This window comes from Colias philodice, chromosome 17 (genome assembly GCF_061535455.1).
Source record: "Colias philodice isolate Cphi_HAF_F1 chromosome 17, ilColPhil1 Martin Lab GWU primary, whole genome shotgun sequence".
In the NCBI taxonomy this organism is placed as follows: Eukaryota; Metazoa; Arthropoda; class Insecta; order Lepidoptera; family Pieridae; genus Colias; species Colias philodice.
Genome location: NC_143102.1, coordinates 729,985 through 756,006, shown reverse-complemented (window position 1 = coordinate 756,006; position 26,022 = coordinate 729,985). Strand labels below are relative to the sequence as shown.

The 26,022-nt window shown below is 34.3% G+C and overlaps 2 protein-coding genes across 2 annotated transcripts; both read right to left on the bottom strand.

The window, feature by feature from the left end:
* Nucleotides 1–1,121: 1,121 nt before the first annotated feature.
* On the bottom strand, nt 1,122–6,523 carry LOC149480794 (SET domain-containing protein SmydA-8-like). Its single transcript, XM_089705812.1, has 10 exons — nt 6,418–6,523; nt 5,606–5,853; nt 5,302–5,457; nt 4,714–4,968; nt 3,931–4,053; nt 3,543–3,730; nt 3,030–3,245; nt 2,232–2,419; nt 1,727–1,839; nt 1,122–1,310 (listed from the first exon to the last, which is right to left on the bottom strand). The coding sequence occupies exons 2-10, from the start codon at nt 5,849–5,851 to the stop codon at nt 1,155–1,157; spliced, it is 1,641 nt and encodes a 546-aa protein (XP_089561938.1). The 5' UTR covers nt 5,852–5,853; nt 6,418–6,523; the 3' UTR covers nt 1,122–1,154.
* Nucleotides 6,524–7,147: 624 nt separating this feature from the next.
* LOC149480793 (SET domain-containing protein SmydA-8-like) lies at nt 7,148–25,997 on the bottom strand. Its single transcript, XM_089705913.1, has 11 exons — nt 25,798–25,997; nt 18,901–18,944; nt 12,809–12,981; nt 12,081–12,218; nt 11,532–11,693; nt 10,408–10,597; nt 9,790–9,990; nt 9,298–9,524; nt 8,798–9,057; nt 8,268–8,371; nt 7,148–7,766 (listed from the first exon to the last, which is right to left on the bottom strand). Exons 1-11 carry the CDS (start codon nt 25,889–25,891, stop codon nt 7,626–7,628), a joined length of 1,734 nt encoding a protein of 577 aa, XP_089562039.1. The 5' UTR covers nt 25,892–25,997; the 3' UTR covers nt 7,148–7,625.
* Nucleotides 25,998–26,022: the final 25 nt, after the last annotated feature.

Genomic DNA, 26,022 nt, shown 5'->3' with positions numbered 1-26,022 from the left:
TTTTTTATGTAATTTATTTAATTAAAAATTGAATACAATTATTTAGTCCATATATAACTTTAGTAGGCAGGTACTTTATATAATAAAAGAATTTTTACAATGTTATAAAAAAAACATATACAACAAATCATTATATCAACAAACCCGAAATAATATTAAAATAAAAATTAAAACTTGACTGCTAATTTATGTATATACTTAGCCTACGTCACTACCGCCACTAACATAATAATTCAGATGATTGCAATGAAACCTCACAACTCAAAATCGGTCCAACGGTTTATACTGCAGGGCGTGTCAAAGAAATATTATACATACATACATAAACACGAAAAACATAACCCTCTTTTTTCCGTAGTCGGGGAAAAATTTGGGAAATTTTTCAATATCTGGTAACATTACACGCACACAGAAGCACCGTGTACGTACAGTGCAGCGGCGAAATGACAGCACACATAGCTTTATTGAAAATGACGATAAATCATTCGGTTTAGTTCGGCAACGCTCCATCTGTCTTGTTATAGTTATTTAAGTTTATTGTAGATACCTTTTTGGAATTATTTTTTATATATTTTCCCCAATGTTGGAAGTTCTGTCTACGTGTGTTTTTGGTAAGCATAAAAAAATGAACTCGTGCCGGTCGAATTCAACATTTTGGTCTTATTATATATCTACTTAAATACACCACAAGTATTTCACAGTATTATATAATATGTACCATTTAACGTGTTATTACATTATTTTATTTACATGTGAATTGTGAGTGTTTCAAGCTTATCTTACGTAAAAAGAGATAACTCTGAGTATTTGCATTGTGTCTAGCGGAGAGCCCAGATTATTTTTAAAATAGCCTAATTTTATGATAAAGATGAGTTAATGTGTGGGCTTTATAGGGATTATTATAATACGTTTTGATGAAAACACACAATTTATACGAAAATTATTGTTGGCCTAGGTATTGAGTACCTATCTACGTTAACTGTATAAATACACATTATGTACGTGCATAAGACTACACAATAGATATCTTTTGTTTTTTCCAAAATAACGAATTTTCATTACTAATTTATTTCATTCTTATAAGTAGAATAATGTCAACTCCAACAAATAATACACACATCTTATTTCATATAATTTATTCAACTATCCACAATTTAAAGGGGTGATGGTAAAGCATTTGACAGATTCTTGATGAGCTCGTCCATTTGTATAAGGTTGATCCTGGCCTGCCGGGCTACCTGACCTTCGGGTAGTTCTGGAGGCTCGTGACGAAGAAGGTTCGCTGACTCAGCCAGGATTTTGCGTGATTCCTAAAGAAAATAGATGATGTAGTGGAATTGTGCATTGGGAGTCAACGTCTCTGTATTGTACTTGCTTTCCACCTGCAGCTCCACCCGCGTTGTTAAAACTTCACATATGATATATTTATACTTTAATCTCGAACCACTCTATCTAATAAAAAAACCACATCATAAACTTTAACGTTTTATAGATGTAAGCAAACATAGGGTCAGAGAGATAGTAGGAAGCGACTTTGTTTATGGGATGATGAATAGCAGTTTTGATGTAGATGTTCTTTTATTGTGCACCATAAGTTGAACGTAAATAACTTAAGTAAATAGTAGATATTAATAGGTATTAAATATTATACAGGTTAAGATAATGTATGAGATTTTCAGTTCAGATAAAAAATTTGCCTTAATATTCAGCAAACGGAAAAACATACCGAAACATAACCCAGCATGACCAACGGCCCGTCTTCGAGCGACTTCCTGCGGCCCGTCTCCGCGACCGCCGCATGCAGCTCGAACAGCAAGGTGCCTCGTAAGCGGGTTTCAGCTGGAATTCATACATTATAGATATTAAATAAAGTAATTAAAATAACAAAACTAGACATCGTCTACCTTGTTAAAATATAAATATTTGTACGTTGACCATCTTAGTTGACCACACACCTTATTCAGGGGCCAAAAAATGAACAAATTGATTTTGTATCAGCTGCTATGCTAAATACCTAATAAATTTTTCTTAAATATTGAATCTTAACTGTCTTAACACAGGTTGTTTGTTGTCTATAAATTAAACGAAACCTAAGAGCTTAGTGGAGCTTTTAATTTGAAATGAAAAGAAAATCAGACCAGAAAATAAACCAGAAATGAAATTATTTCTAATGCCAAGTGGTAAGTTTTTGTTTTCTACGTATGTATCTACTTATTAAAAACTACACTTACCTGGTGCCAATATCTCCAACAAATTGGTGATCTTCTGGCACAGCTGCGTCTTCAGCAGCAGCCGATCTTCCGTCACCCCCGCGAGCCCCGTCTCGTCCTGCTGCCCCACGAGCTGCGCCAGCGCCAGCCCCACGTCCGTCATGTAGTAGTGCGACGCGTGTAAGTAGCTGCTGCAGTGGCTTATGAACCTGGAAGATATTTCATGTTTATTTTTATGACAGATCTGGGAAGGGCATTATTTCGTAGGGCATACGGTAATTTCATGGTTGACCATAATAACTGAAAATATGACGAATATATGAAATGAGACGTCATATCTATCCTCAATATCGTTCATTAACAATATTCATGAATAACACTTTAATTTGGTTGAAAATGTTATAACTGAAACAGAAATAATAAGAGACAAAGAAAAAAAACGTGCGTGACGAGCACACGTGTCAGAAGTTAAACTTCTATGGCAAGATTCTAAGATATCAAATGCGTCCCCACTCCCCTTGGCCTTGACGGTATTGCCATGATGCGACCTTAAAATTTTATTCTCAGCGCGCGTAAAGAAGCTTCACTTAAAAAACAAGAATCATTGCTTGTGTCCTGCGAAACAGATCTTCAATTATTATCTGGCCGTTGAGATAATCAGTGTAACATGTGACATATATTATGTAAACATATTATCATGTGACACCCAGCATTTCACTAATTTACTCACTATAAAAACAACTCAATCTCCTTGTAAAATATACAAATTTACAAGTAGATTAAGTAAGTTATATAATAGTACAAACAGTACAAACGTACTTTTCACAAGCATCCGGGTCTCCTTTGGGCATAGCGCTCAACTCTTTGCCGATATCCTGTAACAGCTGCTGTATGATGGCATCAGACACTGCGTCATCACAGGTGGAACACTTCCAGAATTTGTTGTCTAAGCCGCGGGTTTTTGGGTCCGGAGATATTGTTTTGTGCAAGATGGGGAGGATGAATGTCTGTGGGAGGAGGTAGCCTCTGCAATCCCTGGAAATGCACGCATTATTTGATAGGATAATTTTGTTTGATGATATTTTTTGAAGATTTATGTGATGTTATGTAAAGAGTTAATTATTTATTATGAAATAACTATATTTTATGGATTTATGAGTAACTTTGTGCTAATAAAAATATTTTTTTTCTGAATCCTGAATCCTAGGAGTACTAAAAGTAACTCAATAGATACATATCTGTTAAATAGACAAACGCAACTCTTTTTATAGTAAACGAAAAACAAACATTACGTTTTTTATAGCAATAATATGACTAATCCGGAAAACTCACTTCTTCTTACACTTAACAGCACTATACATGGTCCCGAACTCGGTGACATCAGAGCACCGTTCACACGTGCACTCGAAGAACTTGCTGTCAGCGAGGTGGTGGCGGCGCGCCTCCGTGCCCCACAGCGGGTCCGTGTAGCAGACGGTGATGTGGGACCCAGCGGGGATGTTCGAACCCGCGCATAGGATCTAGAAAACGTGGTCAAAATAATCATTGTTTGAATCGATTTGTAAATGTATCCACGTATAATTTTCTTTATAAAAAGAAAATACGTAAGCATATCGTACATCATTATGTATCAAATACCTAAGTGTTGGAAATGATATTAATGTTGAATCTTATACAAGAATAAATAATATTAAAACTGTATTGAATAGTAATAACTTACAATATCTCCATTAGACGTGAAGCTCTTATTGCAATTTGCGCGACAGTTGTGCTCTACCATTGAAATTCTGTCAAAGACCGCCACGTATTCCGGCTCTAGGAGAGGCACTTCGTGACCATTTATCTGAAAACAAATATGAGCATTTCAAATGTTTTTATGAGGTTACTAGCCGTCCGCCCCGGCTTCGCCCTTGGTACATATTTACGTTTTCTCTACATAAGAACCATCCTCGTACTTCAAGGAATATAATTAAAAAAAGAATTATCGAAATCGGTCCACCCGTTCACGCGTGATGCCGTGACTTAGCAAAACGGGTTCATTTTTATATATTATACTAGCGGTCCGCCCCAGCTTCGCCCGTGATACCTACATGTTTAAACTATCCTATCTCTCAAGTTGGATCGAACTGAATTTTATTATAATCGGTTAAGTGGTTTAGTCCATTGAGGACAAACATTGTGACAGGAGATTTAGATAGTATAATATTAAGGTGATTGTTGCTGATATGAATAAAATAAACTCATTTTAAACAACGCAATTGGTATTTTATCCTCCCGGACATTAAAAATGTTGCAAAAGCGAGAAAAAATAATAAAGCAGATGAAGTTGCGTCGTTCAGCTATTGATAAAAAATTACGATTAGTTTCGATGCAATGTCAGCATCAGGAAATAATTAAAATAAGATCCATGAAGATGTAAACTTTTTGCCCAAAATTACAAATATTGTTTTGGTACATAATATTACGCAGAGAGTCAATCTGTACGATATATATATATGTATACCTGTACAACCCCACAGCACTTCATAATTTCCTCCTCACTGAACACCGTCTCCAGCTTAAAGAACTTCCAAATGAACTCCAGAATCATCTTCCTATCATTATTCCACTTGTCCGTATCCCGTCTCTCCTCACAATGGGACTGCAGCGCCTGCAGCTTGCTCCAGAGCTTCTGGTTGTGGTCCCGCTGGTACAGGCAGCGGAGTACCGTGATGCATTGGTAGTTCGGGTGGGGTGTGCCGTATGTCGATATTGTTACCTGAAGAATGTGAATGAGGAATGATAAATAAATATTTATTTATTCAATTGTGTTTTTTATTTATCACCGGTGAAGAAAACAATTAACACAGAGAGTGTGTGCTCGGGCACACGTGTCAGATGTGAAACTTCTTTGGCAAGATTCAAAGATACCAAAATCGTCACCTTACTCCATGACGTTACGGGTTTTTCCATGACACAACTGAATGTTATTAATGTCGAGAAATAATAGTTAAACTTTGAAAAATCTTATCTGTTCATATCTTTATTTCAGCTGCAATGGTAGTAAAACTTCTATAGTTAGATAAATATATAGACTAGGAAAATACTCTACCTTCTCTCCTCTATTTTGTGTGAAATAGCATTCTGGTTCATGCACGTCTTTTTGAGTACACTCTTTGCTACAGAACGGCCAACCGCACCTTTCACAAGACACGGCTTTTTCCTTTTCCAGAAGTTTGTAGCAGCCGAGACAAACTGGTGGCGTAACCTGTAACAATAATCAGACAATAAGACATTGAAAGAGATCGTTAAAAATATGAAAATTAATATGAGTAATTAACGTGTTCGACTGTAATGTATTATGTAATTATTAAACAAATGTATTTTGAAACAAATTGCTCAAAAATATCACAAACCTGCGCTGGACCCGTGATCAAAGGCGCCTCACTCAGTATAATATCTCCTTCTTTAATATTCTTGGTGGCTTCTAAGTACCTCCCATACTTGGGGTCCTCCCGCACCCTCGCGGGGGTGCAGCGGTGCTTGTGCACCTTCCAGTCTTGCTTCTGGTGATCCCGGGAACAGTAGTGGACGGCTTGGCAGTTGGAGCATTTATGCTCTGTGGGTTCTAGGCAGATTGCGCAGCAGCCGATTTCTGGCATGGCTGGATACGGTGTTAAGAAATAATTGTCAATTAATTTTCCTTCATTATATTTTCAATACATTTGATTGACTGTAATTACGTTAAACGTGCGTTAAACTGCACGTACACGCATGTAGACTTTAATAATTATCACGATGTAAATAAAAACGCCTGAATCAAATTAACTGCAAATATTCTGTGCTAAAAATTGTTCTGAGGTTTCAATTTCAATTGAAAAAAAATAAAAATAAAAACAATCTATAAAATTAGACATCGATAAAATTTTTGACAATGCTTCATCCTATACCTATACATATCTTAATATATGTATATAAATCTCGTGTCACAATGTTTGTCCTCAATGGACTCCTAAACAACTTAACCGATTATAATAAAATTCGCACACCATGTGCAGTTTGATCCAACTTGAGAGATAGGATAGTTTAAACATGTAGGTACCACGGGCGAAGCCGGGGCGGACCGCTAGTAGCTCTATATAATTAATTTTCGCGTACGAAATACATTCCTCTATTTCTACGACGATACCTACTTATATTAATATTAATAATTTTCAAACACACTTACCTGCTATATCAAACTAAGCTTTTATGTATTACAGGTCAGTAATAACTGATAAAACGGATAAAAAAGGGAATATAAGCACAATAGTTCCCGTAATAATCCCGGCTGTCAACTGAATAGAGCACGATGCGTACGCGCATGCTTCAGTTTATAAATAAACCCTGAAACTTGACGCGGTGACCAATGGGCATTTTATCCGAAACGGGGGCAGTATTTGAAAATATTTTGTACTTTATCAATTGCTTTTTGGGTTCAATTTGACAGTTAATACTATAGTTTCCGTTTCTTATTATTTGCTGTTCTATAAATATTTTATGGGCAAAATTACCCATTCTGTAAGTAAGTAAATAATATTTTTGCTAATGATGGCCGAACACAGACATTTAGGCCCTCTATACTATCGCGAATGCCTCTACTCGCCCAACACTGCCCATCGTGAAAAGACGAATTAGAGAACACAGAATTGAATATATGGATATCTATGCCTATGTCGATAATAATGATTTGCCTTGTTATTTTTTATCATTTATGTTATAAATGAACAGACTGTTTCTTACTACTTCAAAAAAAAATATCTAAGATAAGTATATTGAAAGCTATGTAGCATAGCTCTCCAATATGTTTTTCAAATTATATAGGTAAAGGATATAAAAAATACTAAAATAGGATGTAGTAATAAAAACAAGATAATTCCAAAGATTTTATTAAAAAATAAGTACAACAAAACATCAGTATTTATGGTATTAATTAATAAAATAGAATCCCTGTTTAATACAATTTTATTATAAAAATACACTTTTGCATGTCTTTTCGTAAGGAATAACTGCTAATTGAATGTAAGATCCTGGGAATAAATTACAATATTTTTGAATATTAATTCTAATTAATATTGACGGTAAAAAATTAAAATATGTGGAATTTCTTATAGCACATTTCGTATACTGACAAGTTTTTATAATTAATTAACATTAACAATAACTGAACGGATACAAATCAAAAAAGTAGTATATAAGAATACTTATCAATATATTTTTCGCTGTATTCCTCACAGATTTCAGATAAAAATAATAACCATTATTTATTAAATAAAAACAACAAAAAGTAATGTTAATATCACAAACAATATAAAGCCGAACGTATCGACTATCGACGGTATTGCACCTAGAAAGGCTGTAATGGACACGCGGCGTAATTCTAGAATATTCTAAATATTATGAGATTTTTCCAATAATTTGTTCCCAAGTTTTGATTTTCTTCAGCGCGTCTCTCGCGGCCGACGCCATTAGACCTTCAGGAGATTGGCTCGGTTCAAAGCCGAGAATTAACGCGGACTCTGTTAAATAACTTACAATCTGAAAAAGAAACAAATAATTAAAGGAGGAAAAACGTTTTATTGACACACAGAGTTACAGAAAAAAAATAAAGTCACGTAAATAAAAGGTGAGGTTTTATTAATTTATATAATTGAACGAAATAATATGTTTAGTTAAAAGTAGTTGCAAATTGCAATTAAAATGGCGAATAGACACTAGACCTATGCACTAGACAAGAACATCATACTTTGTATTATAGTGCTGAAACAATTAACAATGTTTCCCACTAAGAATAGTTTGTAGTAAGAAGATTATAAGCGTTTAACAAGATTATTGTTTTTTTTTCTAGTACATGTGTGCTTACACAGATTTATTTTTATTTCCTAGACAATCTATTTAAATAAGACCATCTGAATTTTTTTTAAACATTTTATTGTTAATGCTTGAATAATAATAAATATTCGAACTTTATTTGAAGTTGTGCTAGACTAGACTATATTGTGCTAATTTGGTTTATGGTGACAATTTCAGGGAAATCACCTCTTTTAACCGATTCCGAAGGTTTTCTTTGGAAATGGCCTTCTTCTCAAATTCCCTGGTGGTGAGCACCATCAGTGGCGCGTGCAGTTCGTACAGAGTGATACCTGAAGAAAATATATTTAAGTATATTTTATTGTGATTTTTTTTCTTATTTTGTTCTACTGTATTAATGGTTATCTGGCAAAGCTAATGATGAAGAGAGATTAAAATTTTTAAAAAAGTTCACAAAAATTATTTCAACTGCTATTTCATCAATAATTGAGTGAGTGGATTGAGTGAACTGAGAGTGAGTGGGTGAAGTGACTGAGTGAGTGGATTGAGTGAGTGATTGTGTGAGTGAGTGAGTGGAGTGGTCGAGTGATTGATCGAGTGATTTAAATAACGAACTCATGAATTAATAAACGTAAGAACTAACAAACAAATGAATGAAAGAGCTAGTGAACGAATGTGTGTTTGATTGAATGAATAATTCATGAACGAATAAATAAAAAACGAACAAACAAATCAACGAAACATAAAAAACAACTGACCCCTAAGCCTGGAGTACCCCGGCTCGATGACATCGAACACCCGCATGAGATCTCTGCAGATGTCGAGCTTGCGCTGCAGCAGGCGCTCGGGCAGCTCGTGGATCATGTAGCGAGACAGCTTGCCGTACAGCTGGCTCAGTGAGTGTAACGCCGATAGACGGAGATAGTGGTTGGCGTGCAGGGTCGAACGGTACTTGGTCAGGTACCGCTCGAAGCCCTCCACGTCGTTCGCGTCTATCTGCTCTAGTTCGTCTGTTAGTCTGTGGAAAAGGAAAGGTAAAGTAGTCTGTTAAAGGAATATTATATTGAAGTAAAAATGTATCGAATACTAAGTTAGAAAGTAATGAAATACATAGCAATGGTGAATAATGTTTATATTTTTTGTTTTATGCTGCCATTTTTTTATGAACGGAACATTGCAAACACGAAGGACATTGCTTATTTAACCGAGTATGTAAAAAGACTAACTTATTTACGCGTGCTTCTTACGATGATATTACCTCTTTAGCGTAGCCTGCACGGCATTAGCCCCCACAGTGTACGGGCAGGCGTCACAGCGCCACTCGCTGCTGGGCTCGAGCGGCGCCGCACTGAGCACGTGGCCGGCGCAGCGCGGGCAGCGCAGCGCGCTCGCTCGCGTGCCCAGCTCGGTCGGGTCGCGGCACCGAGCACACGCGCAATCGAAGAACTTGCTGAGGCGGATGTGCTCGCGCCGCTTGAGTGTGCCCTGTTGATAACGACACGTAATATTTGAGTTTATGCTTTAGGATCCAAAACAATGAAACAGTTAATTAAAAATAATCTAGCTGCAAGCAGCAAAGTCGATTAAGATGTAAAACGTTGTATAGCGTTAAATATGACAGAGTGAACGTGTGAGTTTGGATGAGGAGGGTAAGAAGATCAGGATTTGTCGATGTGAATATGATTATGTCGTATTATGTATGGGTATAAATATGTAAGTATGAGAGTGTCCGTGCAAAAATCATGGGCACCTGCAGCGTGTACGCGTAGCAGAGCGTGATGGTGTCGCCGGCGCGGTGCGGCAGCGCGGCGCGCACGGTGAGCGGGCGGGCGGGCGCGCGCTCCGCGTCCGTGTGCGTGGTGCTGGGCGTGCAGTCGTGCGCCAGCAGGCTCGCGCCGCCGTACAGCGCGCGTGCGTTCGCCCCGCTGCCGCCCACTTCGAACGCGTTCACCTATGACGAGGCAGACGCTTTAACACTCATAAAATAGACATAAGCAATGAACTGAACATAAGCTTCCTGAAGTAAAAAAGTTTTGGGCGCAAAAAGAGTGATATAACCGCCACAATCCAAAAGAAGAGATAAGTAACAGATCATCTAGGTACGATTGAGTAATTGAACAGTTTGACTTCGATAAATTCTAAATTACCGAAAAATAACACGATCAATTGTAATCAGATATTTATATTGTAATCAGGTAGCAATTTTTCGATAGTTAACAATTTCGCGAGATAGATGACAATCTAACGGTTTTTATAAGTTTGGGCTGACAAAATATATAACGATGATTTGAGAGATTGAATTGTAGGGTATGTTTGTTGTTTTCTGTAACGTATGGCTTTTAAAAAAAATGTTTACGTGTCTACTCACTTCCAACACCCCACAAACGGTGTGGACCTCTTCATCATCGAACGTGAAGCCCCAACCCTTGAGCCGCTGCAGCACAGTCCTCTCATTCATGGGGAAGATGTCCCCCCTCGCGCGCCGCAGCTCGTTGTGAGCCTCCATCGACATTATCTCCTCCCATTTCTCGGTGTCCGCGCTTTTTTGGAGTAAGCATCTGGAATTTGATGCCTTTTTTATTGAATGCTGATCGTTCATTCATTCAGCCGAGACCGATCATTCATTCGACACAAACCTAATAAATGTAGAAAGACATTTGGAAATTTTTTTCACTGCAAGTGCGCAAACATTAGTACATTGAAAATATGTTTGCACGCAAGTTAGTGACAAGAGAAATTGTCCAAAGTCCCAACGTCACGGAAACTTTATAATTTCCTGTAGTTAGGCCTGTGACCGCGAACCAGTCTACGTCGTCTATAATGAAGATTTTGGGAGTAATTAAAGACCAATTAAAGAATTCACAAATACCAGAATTAGATATTTCAGTAAACACGGGAAGGTTTAAAGAAGTATTAGGTACGATATTAATTAGTTACGTAAGTCCCGACGGCTGGCTGCCAGGCACCAGCTAATTGGACTTACCGAGTTATATTTCTTTTAAAATATATAAGTACAATATTCATTACACGTGCCGATGTCAGGTACTAATGACCTCGACCAATGACCTCGAGATTCACAGGATTCTCGGGTATTCATGATGATTTAATTAGCTTCCATGTAGGTAGTAATAGAACGCTTACAAGACTAGCTTTCTACTTGCGGGTTCGCTCCCGAATACAAAGAAAATTTCCAAGGCAATGAGAAATTTTACTACTGTGTCCAGATACAAAAATCATAACATAAACTCGCTCCGTTGTCGAGAAAGACAAACACACTTTCGCATTTATAACATTAGAAAGGATTTTCATATCTTTCTTTCTTCATATTATACCATTAGGTATATGGACATTTTTATACCACAGATCAGGAATCATTACATATTTTGAAAGCAAACAGGTTAGGCAATATTTTTCGCATAAAAGTAATATTTTCGCATCGAAATTCTTACTCAGAGACAGACTGAGATAAATCTTTATAACATTTGTACCTGCCTCAATGGCATGAGAGCGTTATAGGAATCCTTGAGGTCCTCCATATTGTCGTAACTCGGCGTTGCTTGCTTCAGGGCTTCGCACTCGTACGTGGAGTGGCCAGTGTACTTGCCCAGCCCGGGGCAAGTAGAGCAGCAGAGTGGCCAGGTACAACCAGCACATCTGGAAGATGGAACATTTCATTATTTCTTAAGAATAGAAAAATAATGAATCAATTCGTAAAAAAAAACCTGTTAAACATTATTCTAAACATGTAGCGCAAAATAGTTTTATTGAAAGATGGGAAATTATAAGAAGTAAAAGAGCAAATTGGGCACTTTACTGAAATTTTAATTTAAATATCAAAATGTTTATGTTTATTAAATATCGCACTTAAAACAGGTTGAAAAACTCATAGAGAAATAATTTTAAACATTACTATTTGATGGAATATTTTATTACGATGTAGTTAAAACGAAACATTGCCAAAATCATCTCCACTCCTTATAATCTTTACATTTTACACAACACCTTAAATCTATTCAAAGAGTTTTTATAAATATTATTTACTTGGACAAGTTCTTCTCCTCCAGCTCCCGGTAGCAGCCAAGGCATATGATGTTGCAGCCGCTGCAGGGGCCCACGGCTAGTGCTGGTGCCTCTATGATCACCTCCCCGGCTTTTATGTCACGGCTCGCTACTATGTACCTGTATAATGGAATTAATAAAGAATACTACATGTATGGTTTTGATAATAAATGAGGATGAAGATTTTTATCGTAATTTAAAGGAAACTTAAATGAAAATCGCGATAATTAACAATAAATACAATCCCACGAGTATTGATAATCCTAGGAAATTAGCGACTACTCGTAGGTACATCTAAAATAAGGACAAATTAATAAAATTTATAGAATTTCACACGAAAATACTGCATCAAATAAACACTCACGTATATTTACATAGTTTATCTTAAATGGGAAATAAAATCAATACAATACAGAAATATGTGTTTTCACGGTAGAGCTTAATGGCGTAAATCTGTCTATCTGTCAATACGCTTGTACAAATAGTTTCCCTACAAAACTATCCTCATATAATATGTGGGTAATATTGTTGTGGGAATCCATACGAAGAATATTTAAACGCAATTTAAATCGCAATTTATTCACGATATTCTTTACTTCTGAGCAACTAAGCCAACTTATGTTACGTGCTTACCACCTTCCGAAATTTCAGACACTTTAGAGCAGACTTAAATACTATTCAAATAATATTGAAACTATTTATATTCTTACCGTCCCATGACATCAGAGTGTTTAATTTCATAACAGAGTTTCTTCTCTTCTTTGGCATTTTCTTTCTCATTTCCTTCTTTCTCATTTTCAATGGCTTCCTTAACTTTCACATCTTCTTTCACTTCTATTACGTTTTCCTTGTTACGAACTTCGTGTTTACCTCGTTTCTTTTGCTGGAACAAAATCGATTTATAAAAATATTTTTATCAAATCGGCTATTTGTCCTTCATCTCTCGCTTATTAAATTAATTTTATTTCCACGCACGTAAATTTATAAAGACATTCAAAGTCTAATAGTCACAAGCGTCTCTATAAATCATATAAAAATCATCCATGAACATAAACAACTTCTGAAATAATTGTGATACACAAATTCGAGACAAACAAAACAGCAAGACGAAAACAATCCAAAAAAATGTCACGTACACATATCAAACAGCGTAGCATTAAGAAAAATCGCGACAGATCTATGAATGACCGCTATGTACACCGAGCCGGGAGTTATGAATGGCTCCAGATCTGGTAGGCGGTGGTGTATTTCTGCTCCACTTGACTGCACGCGCCAAAACATAAAAATTCATTTCATAACCGTCTGTACCCGCGCCCGAGAACGTTATGGTCAAATGGATATTCGTAATTTCATTAAGTAGGAAGGCCGATAAGTGCGGCTCCTGAGGATTATCTGTAATCAAGGCTTAGAGCAGAGGTTTTGTCGCTATGGAGATTTCTTTTATTGAGTCTGATGTAGACGATTGGACGCCTCGTGTACCTATGAGTGGCTGAGGTATTATGATGAACTAAGCAGATTTATATGTAGGAAAGTTATCGCAACAAGATGAAGTAGAACTTAAGAATGATCCGCTTGAAATAATCCTTTTATGGAGTTATCTGAGAGGAGTTCATCGTGCATTATATAAACGTCCGTCTGTTACCAGTTATGTACCACAAATAATACATTTTATATAAGTACCTATAGCATTTCATACGATCGTTAACATTATAATTAACTTTGAAAACTTAATAATTACCTCCTAGAATTAATTTGTCTAAAATAATTAGTGCCCAAAAATCAATGATATATTTCCATAAAACATCACTAATCATAAAATATATTGAGCCATATCTCTGGGACGTGGAAATAAATCACGAAAGTTGGCGCTCGGCTGCTCGCTCAATCATCGAAACCACTCATTTCACTCGACTGGAAAGAGGTTTATTAAAGCGATAAAGCTTTTAAATAACTTGAGAAATCTGGACCAATTGAAAATCTTGAAGATTAGTTAAATGCAATGCTGCGTTCTTAATTGTCTTCCTAAGTGGTTATGCGAACACTAAAATTAATATTGGCTCATTTGAGCTGGTAGGTAGGTATGTAATTTTTTACGTTTATAAAATGTATTTCTACATTTTTCTATTATACAATACATTACATTTCACAGTATCTAGCTATGCCCCACGGTTTCCCCTCCAGCGGACAAAACTTTATTCTATTGGTTTTAATTCATTGGCATTTAATTCATATCCTCGTGCCAACATTAAAAAGATTAACTAAATTAGACAGTATAACACAATTTTGCTCAGAAATAATCTATTAATATAAATAAAAAATCTTGGCACACATGTTCGTAATTGATGTTTTAGGTAAACTGCGTCGAAACAAAACTATTGTTCTAGCGTTCACTTCTTGGACCACGTTCAATTTACTAATTTCTAAATTCTTCAAATACCTATTTCTTATGTATTTATGTATAAATTTAATTCCAAGAGGGTTTATATAAATTTATAAATTTATAATAAATTAAAATCCAAGAGGGTTTATAATTATTTATTGCATAATTTTATCTGGAAAGAGCAAAAATTGAAGAAAATATGCTTAACGTTTAGGTTTTTCGAACGCCTACTGCTCATTTCTCGGAAATCGACTGCAAACAATGATTCTATTCTAATGAAGACTATTCCTATCCTTTTGGCAATTAATCAGCATTTAAAAAGTGCTTTGCGCGTAACTAGACGTTAATGGTTAAATCGTAAATTTTCTGAGCAATGTCTTTGAAAGTTGAAACCAGCGTCTTTAAACACGTTATGATGCTTTGTAGTTCTGTGATTTAGGAGTCATTACCTATATAGTATATATCCATGCGTAGGTATAGCTTAATATGGCATCTTTTGAACTATTAGAAATTTTTAACTAATTTAAAATGCTCCTCTACTTGCGTAAAAACTAGGCTAGGTTTAACAATTAATGGTTTAAGACCTATGTGATATAACAATGGGTAGTCACATAATTTATTTCTAACTAGCTGTGCTCCGCGGTTTCACCCGCATTGCTCCGCTTCTGTTGGTCATAGCTATAGCGTGATGATATATAGCCTATAGCCTTCCTCGATAAATGGGCTATCTAACACCGAAATATTTTTTCAAATCGGACCAATAGTTCCTGAGATTAGCGCGTTCAAACAAACAATCTCTTCAGCTTTATAATATTAGTATAGATTTAAGTTTAACTGGTCCACCCTGATTCTTTATCACTGTAATACATCTGACCCAGCTAACCTTTACAATACAGAGCTGTAAACTAGAATAATTTTATTTCAACTGTTAAGCAATATTTATGATCGAACGTAAACTATAATTCTCCGACGAATAAAAATAAATGTTAATGGCGTAAGTGACAGCATGTTAAGACAATTTGTATTCTGTGCTTTTGCTATTAACCGTTTCTTCTCTCCACTTACAATTGCCTTATTTACGGCTAACTGAGAACATATGAGTTTTATTGCCCCGTTGACACACATATTCCTTACCGAAATTGATTTATTGAAACGCTGATTTTTCTTCGCGATTTAACCATAAATATATAAATATTTATTAAGTATAAATACTGGGATTCTCCGTGTGACTAATCTTCAAAGTTTTCAAATTATTACTTATTTAGGGCCGATTTTTCAATGCTTGGATAAAACTTATCCGTCCAATAAAGTATTACACGATAATATTAAAATGTCACGTAAACTGTCAAATACGGGCAATTAGAATACGTTTTTAAAATGGTAGTTTTTTACATTATTCGACGAATAAGTTTTAACCAAGGATTGAAAAATCAGCCCTAATAATAATATAATATATTCCAAAGTTTGTAATGTAACTTTTGATGAGACGTTAGCATTTTCATCTTAAATAGAGGACAGGATATGTACTTGAAATTATTTTTTAAATGATTTTACTGAAATCTTCATTATAAATAGAGCAACAACAGCTCTTAGGACTACGTTCATTTTAAAACTAATAGCGCTTTCGCAAGCCTATTTATTCAAATACTATCTAAAGAGAAATCAAAGTTGTTCTAACATAATATTATTATAAGCAAATTTAATTTTCTACAATCTTTTCTCACAACACATCCTAACACTGATTAAAGGGCGGATCATCCAATAGTTAACAAGAGGCGCCTAACGTTATTTCTAATATTAGGTATGTAAACTTGTAAAGTTTGAAAATAGCTGTAATATTTTCCGCTTCATCAGAGCGTCTATTGTCATGTGCCAATGACAAGCTGTTAACACGCTTCGCACGTGATCCTAGGGCCTTGGGGCTGTAAATATTTGCACTATGTGGGTCAAAGGCAATTGGGACTAAACAATGATTTTCAGTTAATATGAGATGGGAGTTATGACAGCATGAGGCATGAGGTTTAATATTCAATTGTAGGTAGTTGCTTTCCTGAGGTAGAAGAGGGTACACGAAATAAAAACAAAGGTATTGGAAATTCCATTAAAACGCACCTATATGGTAAATTGTACATTCCTAAGTATTTTATAGGGATATAAAGTTAAATTTAACGAGTATGAAACCATCACATAATATTACAAAATTGTTTAGTCTAGGTCTAGTCTATAGAGCAGGCTCCAAGGAGATGTTCGTTTGCAAAAATAGCGGACCTAAATCTGACTTCTGATATATATTGTATAGATCCCAGACATCCTATAGACAGATGTTGCCAACCAGTTTTGTGGTCCCCCTGCCCGCACCCCGGTAATTAAATATGGCATACAAAGAAAAAAATAAAAATTTCCAAAACATGCCGTGTGGGGTATCAAATGAAAGAGCTTATTGAGTAGATCACGAATATATAGCATACTATATACATTTCTTACACTTTCTCTAAGATTTTTTAGAAAATTTACGAAAATGGTCCATTTTTGAGTTAACTTTAAACCACTATAGATTGAAAACTCATGAATATATTTTTTTAATTATTATTTTAAATAATTAACAATAGTCCATTGTTTATGATTCAATAGTTCGTAATATAATATAAGTGAGCTATGTGGTAGATTTGATGAAAATAACTATATACTATATGAACTTGAAAATATACTCGCCATCTTTGAATTCTCCCCCCACTCCCCCATGCAACTATTTCACTGTACGAAATATTGAATCGTAAACAATGGACTATTGTTAATTATTTAAAATAATAATTTAAAAAATATATTCATGAGTTTTCAATCTATAGTGGTTTAAAGTTAACTCAAAAATGGACCATTTTCGTAAATTTTCTAAAAAATCTTAGAGAAAGTGTAAGAAATGTATATAGTATGCTATATATTCGTGATCTACTCAATAAGCTCTTTCATTTGATACCCCACACGGCATGTTTTGGAAATTTTTATTTTTTTCTTTGTATGCCATATTTAATTACCGGGGTGCGGGCAGGGGGACCACAAAACTGGTTGGCAACATCTGTCTATAGGATGTCTGGGATCTATACAATATATATCAGAAGTCAGATTTAGGTCCGCGATTTTTGCAAACGAAACTCCACTGAGAGTCCGGTCTACTACTTAATGTAACGTGAAATGTTAAATTATAGCCAAAGACGTCACAAATCTGAAATCTTTTGTCACAAGATAAATTACCCGTAATTAGGTCTTTTCGTTAACTGGTAGAGACGCAGAAAGTTTCGACTGAATTTATAGATTTTATCTTTACGTTACTTCGTTTCAATCTCAGATTTCATTGATGAAATGCTTGCCAACTGGAAATAGACCGGCTTGCTGTCTTCCCAAGGGCTTCGGGAACATATGACCACACTGATTGATTTACAATCGAGAAAATACAATGTTGTTTCAATGCTTATAATTACTACTGTAATGGTTAATCGACTGTTTGATTCACTGATTGTTTTTTTTTTTTGTTAGCTTCTACGGGGATTAGAAGCTGGGATATATAACGATATATCAACGGATAATAATAATTAAGTAAGTTGAAATTAGATTAACATTCTTTGCATACAATTGAAAAATATTTTAATTGAAAGCGAGGTTCAATTTTCAGTAATAACAATGAAGAAAGCATGTGCATTTCTCAAGCAGTTCCCAAACAAGCTAGTTAGTTTTATAAATAACCAAAAATTTGATGATATTATGACGATTTGCGTCAGTATATTGTGATAACTAATCTATACTATAATCTAAAAATACATTTTAAAAGAATTTGCCTACGCTCATATCACGACATTATAATTATTGACTTGATTATTCATCCATCTCATAATTCACCACAACCAAAGGGCGTATAACAAACGACCAAGCCATTTGGAAACGCCAGAACTGTATCATGTACCTACACATAGCACGCAATGGACGTTGGCAACATTGTCAAGTACAATATATCAAGATGCCAATCGTTGATCCCATATCTTGGAGCGAGTTTGCCCCCAATTGTTCTTCGACAATCACTGGATGATTGGAGCTGCCAATGGTGCCAGTGAAATGTCGAACGTCTGGTGGCGCCGATTTCATCATGCTTGTTTAGGGCGTTTAGGAGCAGCAGTATGTGTAAATACATTTTAATGAAGTAGGTAAATAAATCTAACTGTGATCGTTTTCTTTGGGAGCAAACGATAGAACCTTTGAGGCTTTTGCCACAATTCAATTGCTTGCCATTCTGAAAAGATCGCTGTTTCTATTTGTCTCTACCGAAGAATAAACGTAAGATTTTTTAACAGTTCATATAAATAGTTAACCAGATTGGCAAAAAATGTTTAGGTAATGTTAATACTACTCTATTATACTATTATGCATACTAACCTTCTTCTTATGTGACTTCTTATTCATGGTGCACGACTGAAAATCTGTAAGAAAAGAATAATAAAGTCATGTACTTATAAAAGCATAATTAACTCCTTTTTATAAAGATGAATAGAATTATTTACAAACTATAATTATAGATGTGAATTATGTCCAACGTGTGGATGCTGTTGGAAAATTACATATTTCTCATTAAATGTTCTGGCAAGTATTTTCACGTTCGTGTCGCATTATAAAGGCCTTGCGCAAGAACCTAATTTTCTGTTTCCAGTGTTCACAGCTGAGCATTTATGATCTCGTAAACAGCGCGTACGTAACTAAATATTTTATCAATGTTCGTATACATGGCTTAGTATAAAACAGTAATGCTTTGATCAACGCCTTTATGGCCCTCGTAAAACTTATTATATGAAAGTTTGATGTAATTGTTAAGAACGTTTTATTTAAAAACGTAATGCGTTTGGACTTTTCAAATATATCCCACCATATCTTCGATCCTACCAATGGGTAAGGCAAGGTAAGGCAATCACGCCTTATGATCGACTTCTTTTTAATGGTTTATTTTGAAACTGCTCTACAAGCCAACTTGAGTGAAAATTTTTGTATTTTCATGAAAAAGATACCTAGCGATGTAGAATTGTTTTTTATTGTGGGAAATCATGTGTGTTTGTATATTATGCTGATCTTTTAAAATGCGTTTTATAAATAATATAAAAATGTGATACTTATTTCAATTAACCTACTTATTTCTTAATTTCTTATACACTCGACGCTATCAAACAAATCTCGAAATATTTTCTCTTACAAACAGGAAATGTTAATTATTACTGAATGTTCACGTATTTTTAGAAATTTGATTTAACTGAATCATGACTTCAGAAATATCAAAATTGTAACATGCAGTAAATCAAGACTTTTATAATATGTACGCTGTTAGTCAAAGATTTTTCATCCACCCACTCAGATATGGCTCATATTTCTAAATTAAGTATAGTCTCTTGATAGTTGATTGGAATATATTGTAAGTTTCTTTAGTAACCTATTTAGAATACCTATTTAGATAGGGGGATTTATCCAAAACATTCAAGTTTATAAGCAAAAGAAATCAAAAATAAAAAAAAATGTATCTCAAGATTTCCAAGCCTAATGCTTTCCTATCGTCGCGTCGGCTCTGTCTCTACAAATAAGATCAGTCAGTATTTTTTGTTCATAAGTAACTGATCTATCTACTACTGTCTAATACTAAGGTAATCTATGTACCTAGCTACTACTACTGCTATCGTGCTATTTTAGTTTGTTATATAATTAAATGCTTAATTACACAGACAAAGCCACGTTTTAGTTAGTGTTAAACTTAAACCATTGTACAGTTCTGAAGCAATTCATTTTAGGAACTGTCCTTTCAGGGGAAAGTCAATAGGGTCCACATAGACCGAGCAGCTTGGCGCGCAAAATTCTACTCGAGACTTCCCGTTCTATGGATCCACAAACAATTAATTCTGAAATATAATATGCCAACCTAGATATATAGACTAATGCTAGAATAAACCAACTCAAATCCAGCGAACTATGCAATTGCAATGTTGTATGTTATTTAGAACCCATTATTACTCGATAAGCCCCCGATCATCATTCGAACATCGCGATCCCGGCTTTGCTTGGATAATTTAAATCAAAATCCACGTTGAATGTTTGCCAATGTATATATAAGAAGATTTGTTCCGAAGTTAAAGCCATTTGGCCGACAAAACATAACAAATACTGTGTTGCTACACGCTCGTGTTTCATGTTAAAAGTTCTGTTATTGTTTCGATTGTGAAGTCCTTCAGCATTCCACTACTGTTTTGGATGAATTTCATAATTACCTAGCTCTGAGCTCGTAGCGACATTCCTAGTAATTATATTTTAATTAGATACTTTTACTTTTACTGTATACATATACCTAATTTAAAGATTTTCGTAACCACGCTAAAATTAATCAAACACACTACCAAAATAAATTTACCTAGGTAAACTTTCAAACTTAAACATTTATTTAATCAATAAGACTTCTTCTAGACGCCCTTTTTATAGAAGACTAGCTGCTCCGCGCGGTTTCACCCCCGTTGCTCCACTGTTGGTCGTAGCGTGAACATATAATATAGCCTATAGCCTTCCTCGATAAATGAGCTATCTAATTTGAAAGAATTTTTCAAATCGGACCAGTAGTTCCCGAGATTAGCGCGTTCAAACAAACAAACAAATTCTTCAGCTTTATAATATTAGTATAGATAACATAGTTCTACCATTTACTACTCATTCTGAAAGCAGTTCCTACGGAGAAGAAGAACAATTTTCAAATTTTTCCAAAGATACGAGACCTAAATCCACTGCTCCCAACAGGAAAACATTTTTTGATAATGTATTATGTTTATAATCTGAGAATGATGTAACCCAAATGGTGTCCCAGTTAAAAACGTCACAACTCACACGTCGCGGTTAATTAAAATTCGTATCGCCTCATTTATTATTTTAGAACAAAAAAGCTAAATTAAAAATATACCAGTTCTATTTCTATGCTAATTCAAAGATATCGAGTGGTTATCTCGGATTATTTACGATGTTTGCTGTTTACTTTTTTGACTAGGAGTAGACTATTTTTATTTTTATAATTAATATGAATCTAGTTTTAGAAATAAAAAGATTACAGTAAACATTTCCATACACGTAGCTTATAGAAAGTTATCGTGATCCTAATTGAAAGCAAAAGGTAAACCGTAAAAGAGGTTCGATAAAGCTCCTAAAATCTTAATTAAATCTCGTTGTACTTGAGTATGAGTATTATATAGGTATTATGTCGTCTTAATCATTAAAATGCCCTGCATAAATGGATCTCACATCAATTAATTTTAATGAACTTTTTCACAACATATTCTACCTATGTCCCATACCAACATTCAGTCATCCCTTAAATTCTCCTAATTAATGTTGTGCACTAATACTACGTCACACCCCGGCGGTGCTCATAAATCCCATGGCATGCGTCTTCGGAACGTTGTTGGCAGTACATTTGTTACTCTGCGTCAGAATATCTTAGTAGTAAGCCCTATAGCCTGTTTGGACACCTATATTTAGAAGACGCATTTTTGATGTCAGTTTTAAAGGGCCCGTTTAAAAATGGCCAAGAAAACTTTTTAAAAGAAAATTTCAAGCAAGGAGTAAAGTAATTAATTTCGATAGAGTACTGCAATCTTGTGATTTGATTATTTAGATTTTGGCGTTAAAATGTTGTTAATGCTTCTAATAAATGTGGACGTACTGGGGAACATAAAATACTTATAATTTGGTAACTCGTGATTGAAGGATATAATATATTAGCTGAAACTATTCTTTTCATTTACAACAGAATGCAATTACAACAGAACGATGGACCTTAGGAAGGAATAAGTAGGTACCTAATTCCACTTGAAATACTCCTTTCCATTTACGCCAATCTATTCCTAAAAGGACCTTTTCAGATGTTAATGTCATTTAATATTCTTAATCACAATCAAATTGAATTCGTAAACCGCATGTTACGTGCGTCTAGTACTAGACAATACACCGACAATGGTATAATTAGAGCTGTCTAAAAACACGTGTAGTGCGTACAGACAGACGGATAGACATAAATCGTGTACTATGCAACGCTTGGCACCGCAGCCGCTGCATTTTGATCGTTTGATAGGCAACCACTGTACTGACTGAACGAAAATCTTTGCAATTGTTGAGAAATGGGGTTATTGGCACTATTGCATGTTCGATGATTTAATACATCACTTGTCTTTTCAGTCTAGGTCAAATTCATATAAATTATATTCTTAGGATCAGTTTATTTTCTATAAATTTGCGCTCTTCCTTGTTGATCTCTAGGTAGATATTTATTGAGAAGGATTCTTTCACTGGCCAAGTGCGGATTGGCAAATACATATTGTCAAACGTTTCGGTTTTCTTATCACATTTTCCACCAATCTTACATCGATTGCAGTAATGGTGCTGTCGATGATATGATAAATGATAGAGCAATTGAAAATTTTAGTAAAATTTATATTTTTTTCTGCTCGTCAAGGCTTTCGAGCCTTGTTTTCGCACTTTGCATGAAATTTTAGACTGTAATCTATCACTTTTCTGTAGTATGAATTCTAATTATACATAGGTATTAGAAATAAAAGCAAGCAAGATTGTATTCAATTTCATGTCTTTTGGGCATAGGGATAAACTTGTTTTATATGCAACTATTTCCGTGTTCTGAACAATAATAATTAGGCAAGAACTCAAAAATAAAACACTACCTATATATTTGTTAACCGCTAGGCGGAGGCCACTTGCTATTCAGTCAACAATTTTTTTTAAGAAGGGATAAAAACCTTAGCAAACATAGGAAATCTTAAGAATCGAAAAGTATATGAAATTATTTTAAATTTTTTATCTTTTCATATCAAAAGAACCATAAATAACAAAATGACTTGTTTGTTGACGGTACATTTAATCTCTCCATATCGCCTGTCTTATTGGAGTTATGTTTACATGAAAGCTATTAATGCTTGTAACTGTGGGGTTCTGGGTGGGCGAAAAAATTGTAACAATTATTTATTAAATGTATAGGGTAGACATAAATCGTGCTGTAATATTTTCAGTCACTTATTTTTTGTATAACAACCATTTATTTGGTGCTTTTTTTGCATAATAATTAATTAATTATTATTCAGGTATTTACATTTCTAGTTATTATTTACACACATAAATTAGATAAATATCTGAAAGGTACTTGAACTTATTGTTACCTATATGTTAAAATCAAACTTTTGATAGTATGTTATTTTAATAATATAAACTAAGTAAGTATTAGTTACCACCTATTACTAACTAGGTACACGGTACCTTATTCCATTTTTTTTATAATTAATTAACTAGGTATATTTTCTTCTTTGATGTCCATGAGCGTTTAAAATATGTGATGTAATCTTCGATTATTTAATAAGTATTGATTATTTTACTTTTAATTTATGAATAATATTTGTTTTATTAAATAATATATGAATTATGTATGATAAAAAAGTTACTCACATAACTATCACTACCAATCACTACACTAATAAAAATACTTTATTTCACGAATAAACTTTTTTATTAACGCACTTTTAACTGTCCGTTAATAATTAAAAAAATATACTGACACGCGTCATTAATGGCGGGAAAATTAAACGAAGGCGCGCGTGCTCGTTTCCCGCGCTAACGTTAACTGCCGCGTTTGGCTTGACACAATAAAATTAAGCATCCAAAATGCTAACCAACTCATGAGTTCGGGTGAATTTCGTAATAACCATACAGATCCCGATTTGCGGGATATTTCTTGGAGTCAATTTGGCACCAGCTGCAGCGGTATGCCAAATGGTTTTAATGGCATGAGACTTTGTTTATTTCTCGCTTTTCGCAATGATGCCTACAATACATTTGTTTTCTCTCAATCTAATAGTATACAGCACGTACTGGTCTTAAACTATCATTGTCTTTATAATAATAATTACATTCAAAGCTTATATTTTATTTGCTTATGCATAAGTAAATGATAAATCGGTTGTGTTGATTTGGAGGAGTGCAATCGCAAGCACCGTGGCGTGAGATTTTTATGTAGAGTTTCAATAAAAAACACGATGAAAAGTTTATGCATGTAGAACACATGGACAAAATTTCCCGAAAGGTTTTGAGGAAATATATTATTACGTAGGTAATAGTTTTAATTTACAAAATAATCGTTTTGCTTATAAATAAATCGCGGACTGAGCGCTATGACGTGCGTTAAAATTGGGGTTCTTACGCGATTGTAATTATGTATTTTTAAAATAAAATCATGAACGTAACAGTTTCCTAGAAGGATGAATCTTTTGTATATTTACATGAAGGTACTTAATAATGCTGAGTAACATAATGGACGCGGCGAAATAGCGTTTACGTAAATACTGTAATAATAGGTCGATTCTTGGTAATTCTGATTTAATAAAAATGTTTTTGGAAGATTGAATTACAAATTGAGGCAACTTAACTCCGATATGAAAACGGTACATAAAAATTTAATTTAACGAATATTTCCAATCCTACTCATTTATAAAAAAATTGGAATATCATTAATTAGTAGTTATATGTATTTCATATTTGTAATGAGATGATTTTTTTAAATAAAATGTAAGTATAACGCAGTTCATTAAAGAAAAATAATTTCAATGGCGGCGCTTATCATTCCCTCTCGCTTACACACGGCCGTACGGCATGCAAAAAAAATATGGAAAAATACAATCACTAAAATGTATTTGATTTTCCCTATAATAGTTTTTATCATAAATTTACAATGACAATTATACATTTGCGAAAGTAAATAATGTTTTATTGGAATTTGACAAAATATGTTCTTTGGGAAAAGTTGTTCAGTTTTATTACAAATATTATGGGGATTTTGTTACATTCTGTAATCTGTATAGGTACGTAAATATGATAATTCATATAAATAAACAAATACCATAACAACAAAGTTTGTCAACAAACAATTTGAAATAATTAATAAAATAATTATCCATTAACGTTATATTTATTTTCTTTTTTGCTGACCCTACCATACGTCAGTGTCAGCTTTGGCCAAAGAGAATACAAATTGGCTTTGGCCGCCATTGAAGATTCGTTTCTTTATTGAACTGCGTTATAGTCAATTTATTTAGCTGCACAAAAAAGTTAAAACATAAAATTGAAAAAGGTAGTAGTTAGATAGTAAACAGACAACAGTAAATACTAAATACTAAATATGTACCTACCTACTTACTTACATTAATGAAAAGCTAAAACTGCTTAAATAAATGATATAATCCATGAAAAGAAAAGTTTACTTACAGCCTGATTTGAAAAAATGGCGTGTGTGTGTCAGCTCACGCCAAATCTTCGCTGATAAGGAGATAAGTGGTGCATTGATAAGATTCTTTGGCATTGGAAAGATAATTGCATCGATTAAAATGAAATGCAAAATACTAAAAAAAAAATAGGCAAAATTTAAATTGAGAACAATATTATTCAAAATAGCGAATTGAATGAAAAAAAAACGAACTCTATATACCTATT

Coding starts and splice junctions, on each gene's coding strand:
- LOC149480793 (XM_089705913.1), bottom strand. CDS start 25,891: ATGCCAAAGAATCTTATCAATGCACCACTTATCTCCTTATCAGCGAAG. Junction 12,219..12,808: donor CACTCTGATGTCATGGGACG/GTAAGAATATAA, acceptor TCCATTATACAG/GTACATAGTAGCGAGCCGTG. Junction 9,058..9,297: donor GTGCAGGCTACGCTAAAGAG/GTAATATCATCG, acceptor CCTTTTCCACAG/ACTAACAGACGAACTAGAGC.
- LOC149480794 (XM_089705812.1), bottom strand. CDS start 5,851: ATGCCAGAAATCGGCTGCTGCGCAATCTGCCTAGAACCCACAGAGCAT. Junction 4,054..4,713: donor AGTGCTGTGGGGTTGTACAG/GTATACATATAT, acceptor ATTTGTTTTCAG/ATAAATGGTCACGAAGTGCC. Junction 1,840..2,231: donor GTTGGAGATATTGGCACCAG/GTAAGTGTAGTT, acceptor TATGAATTCCAG/CTGAAACCCGCTTACGAGGC.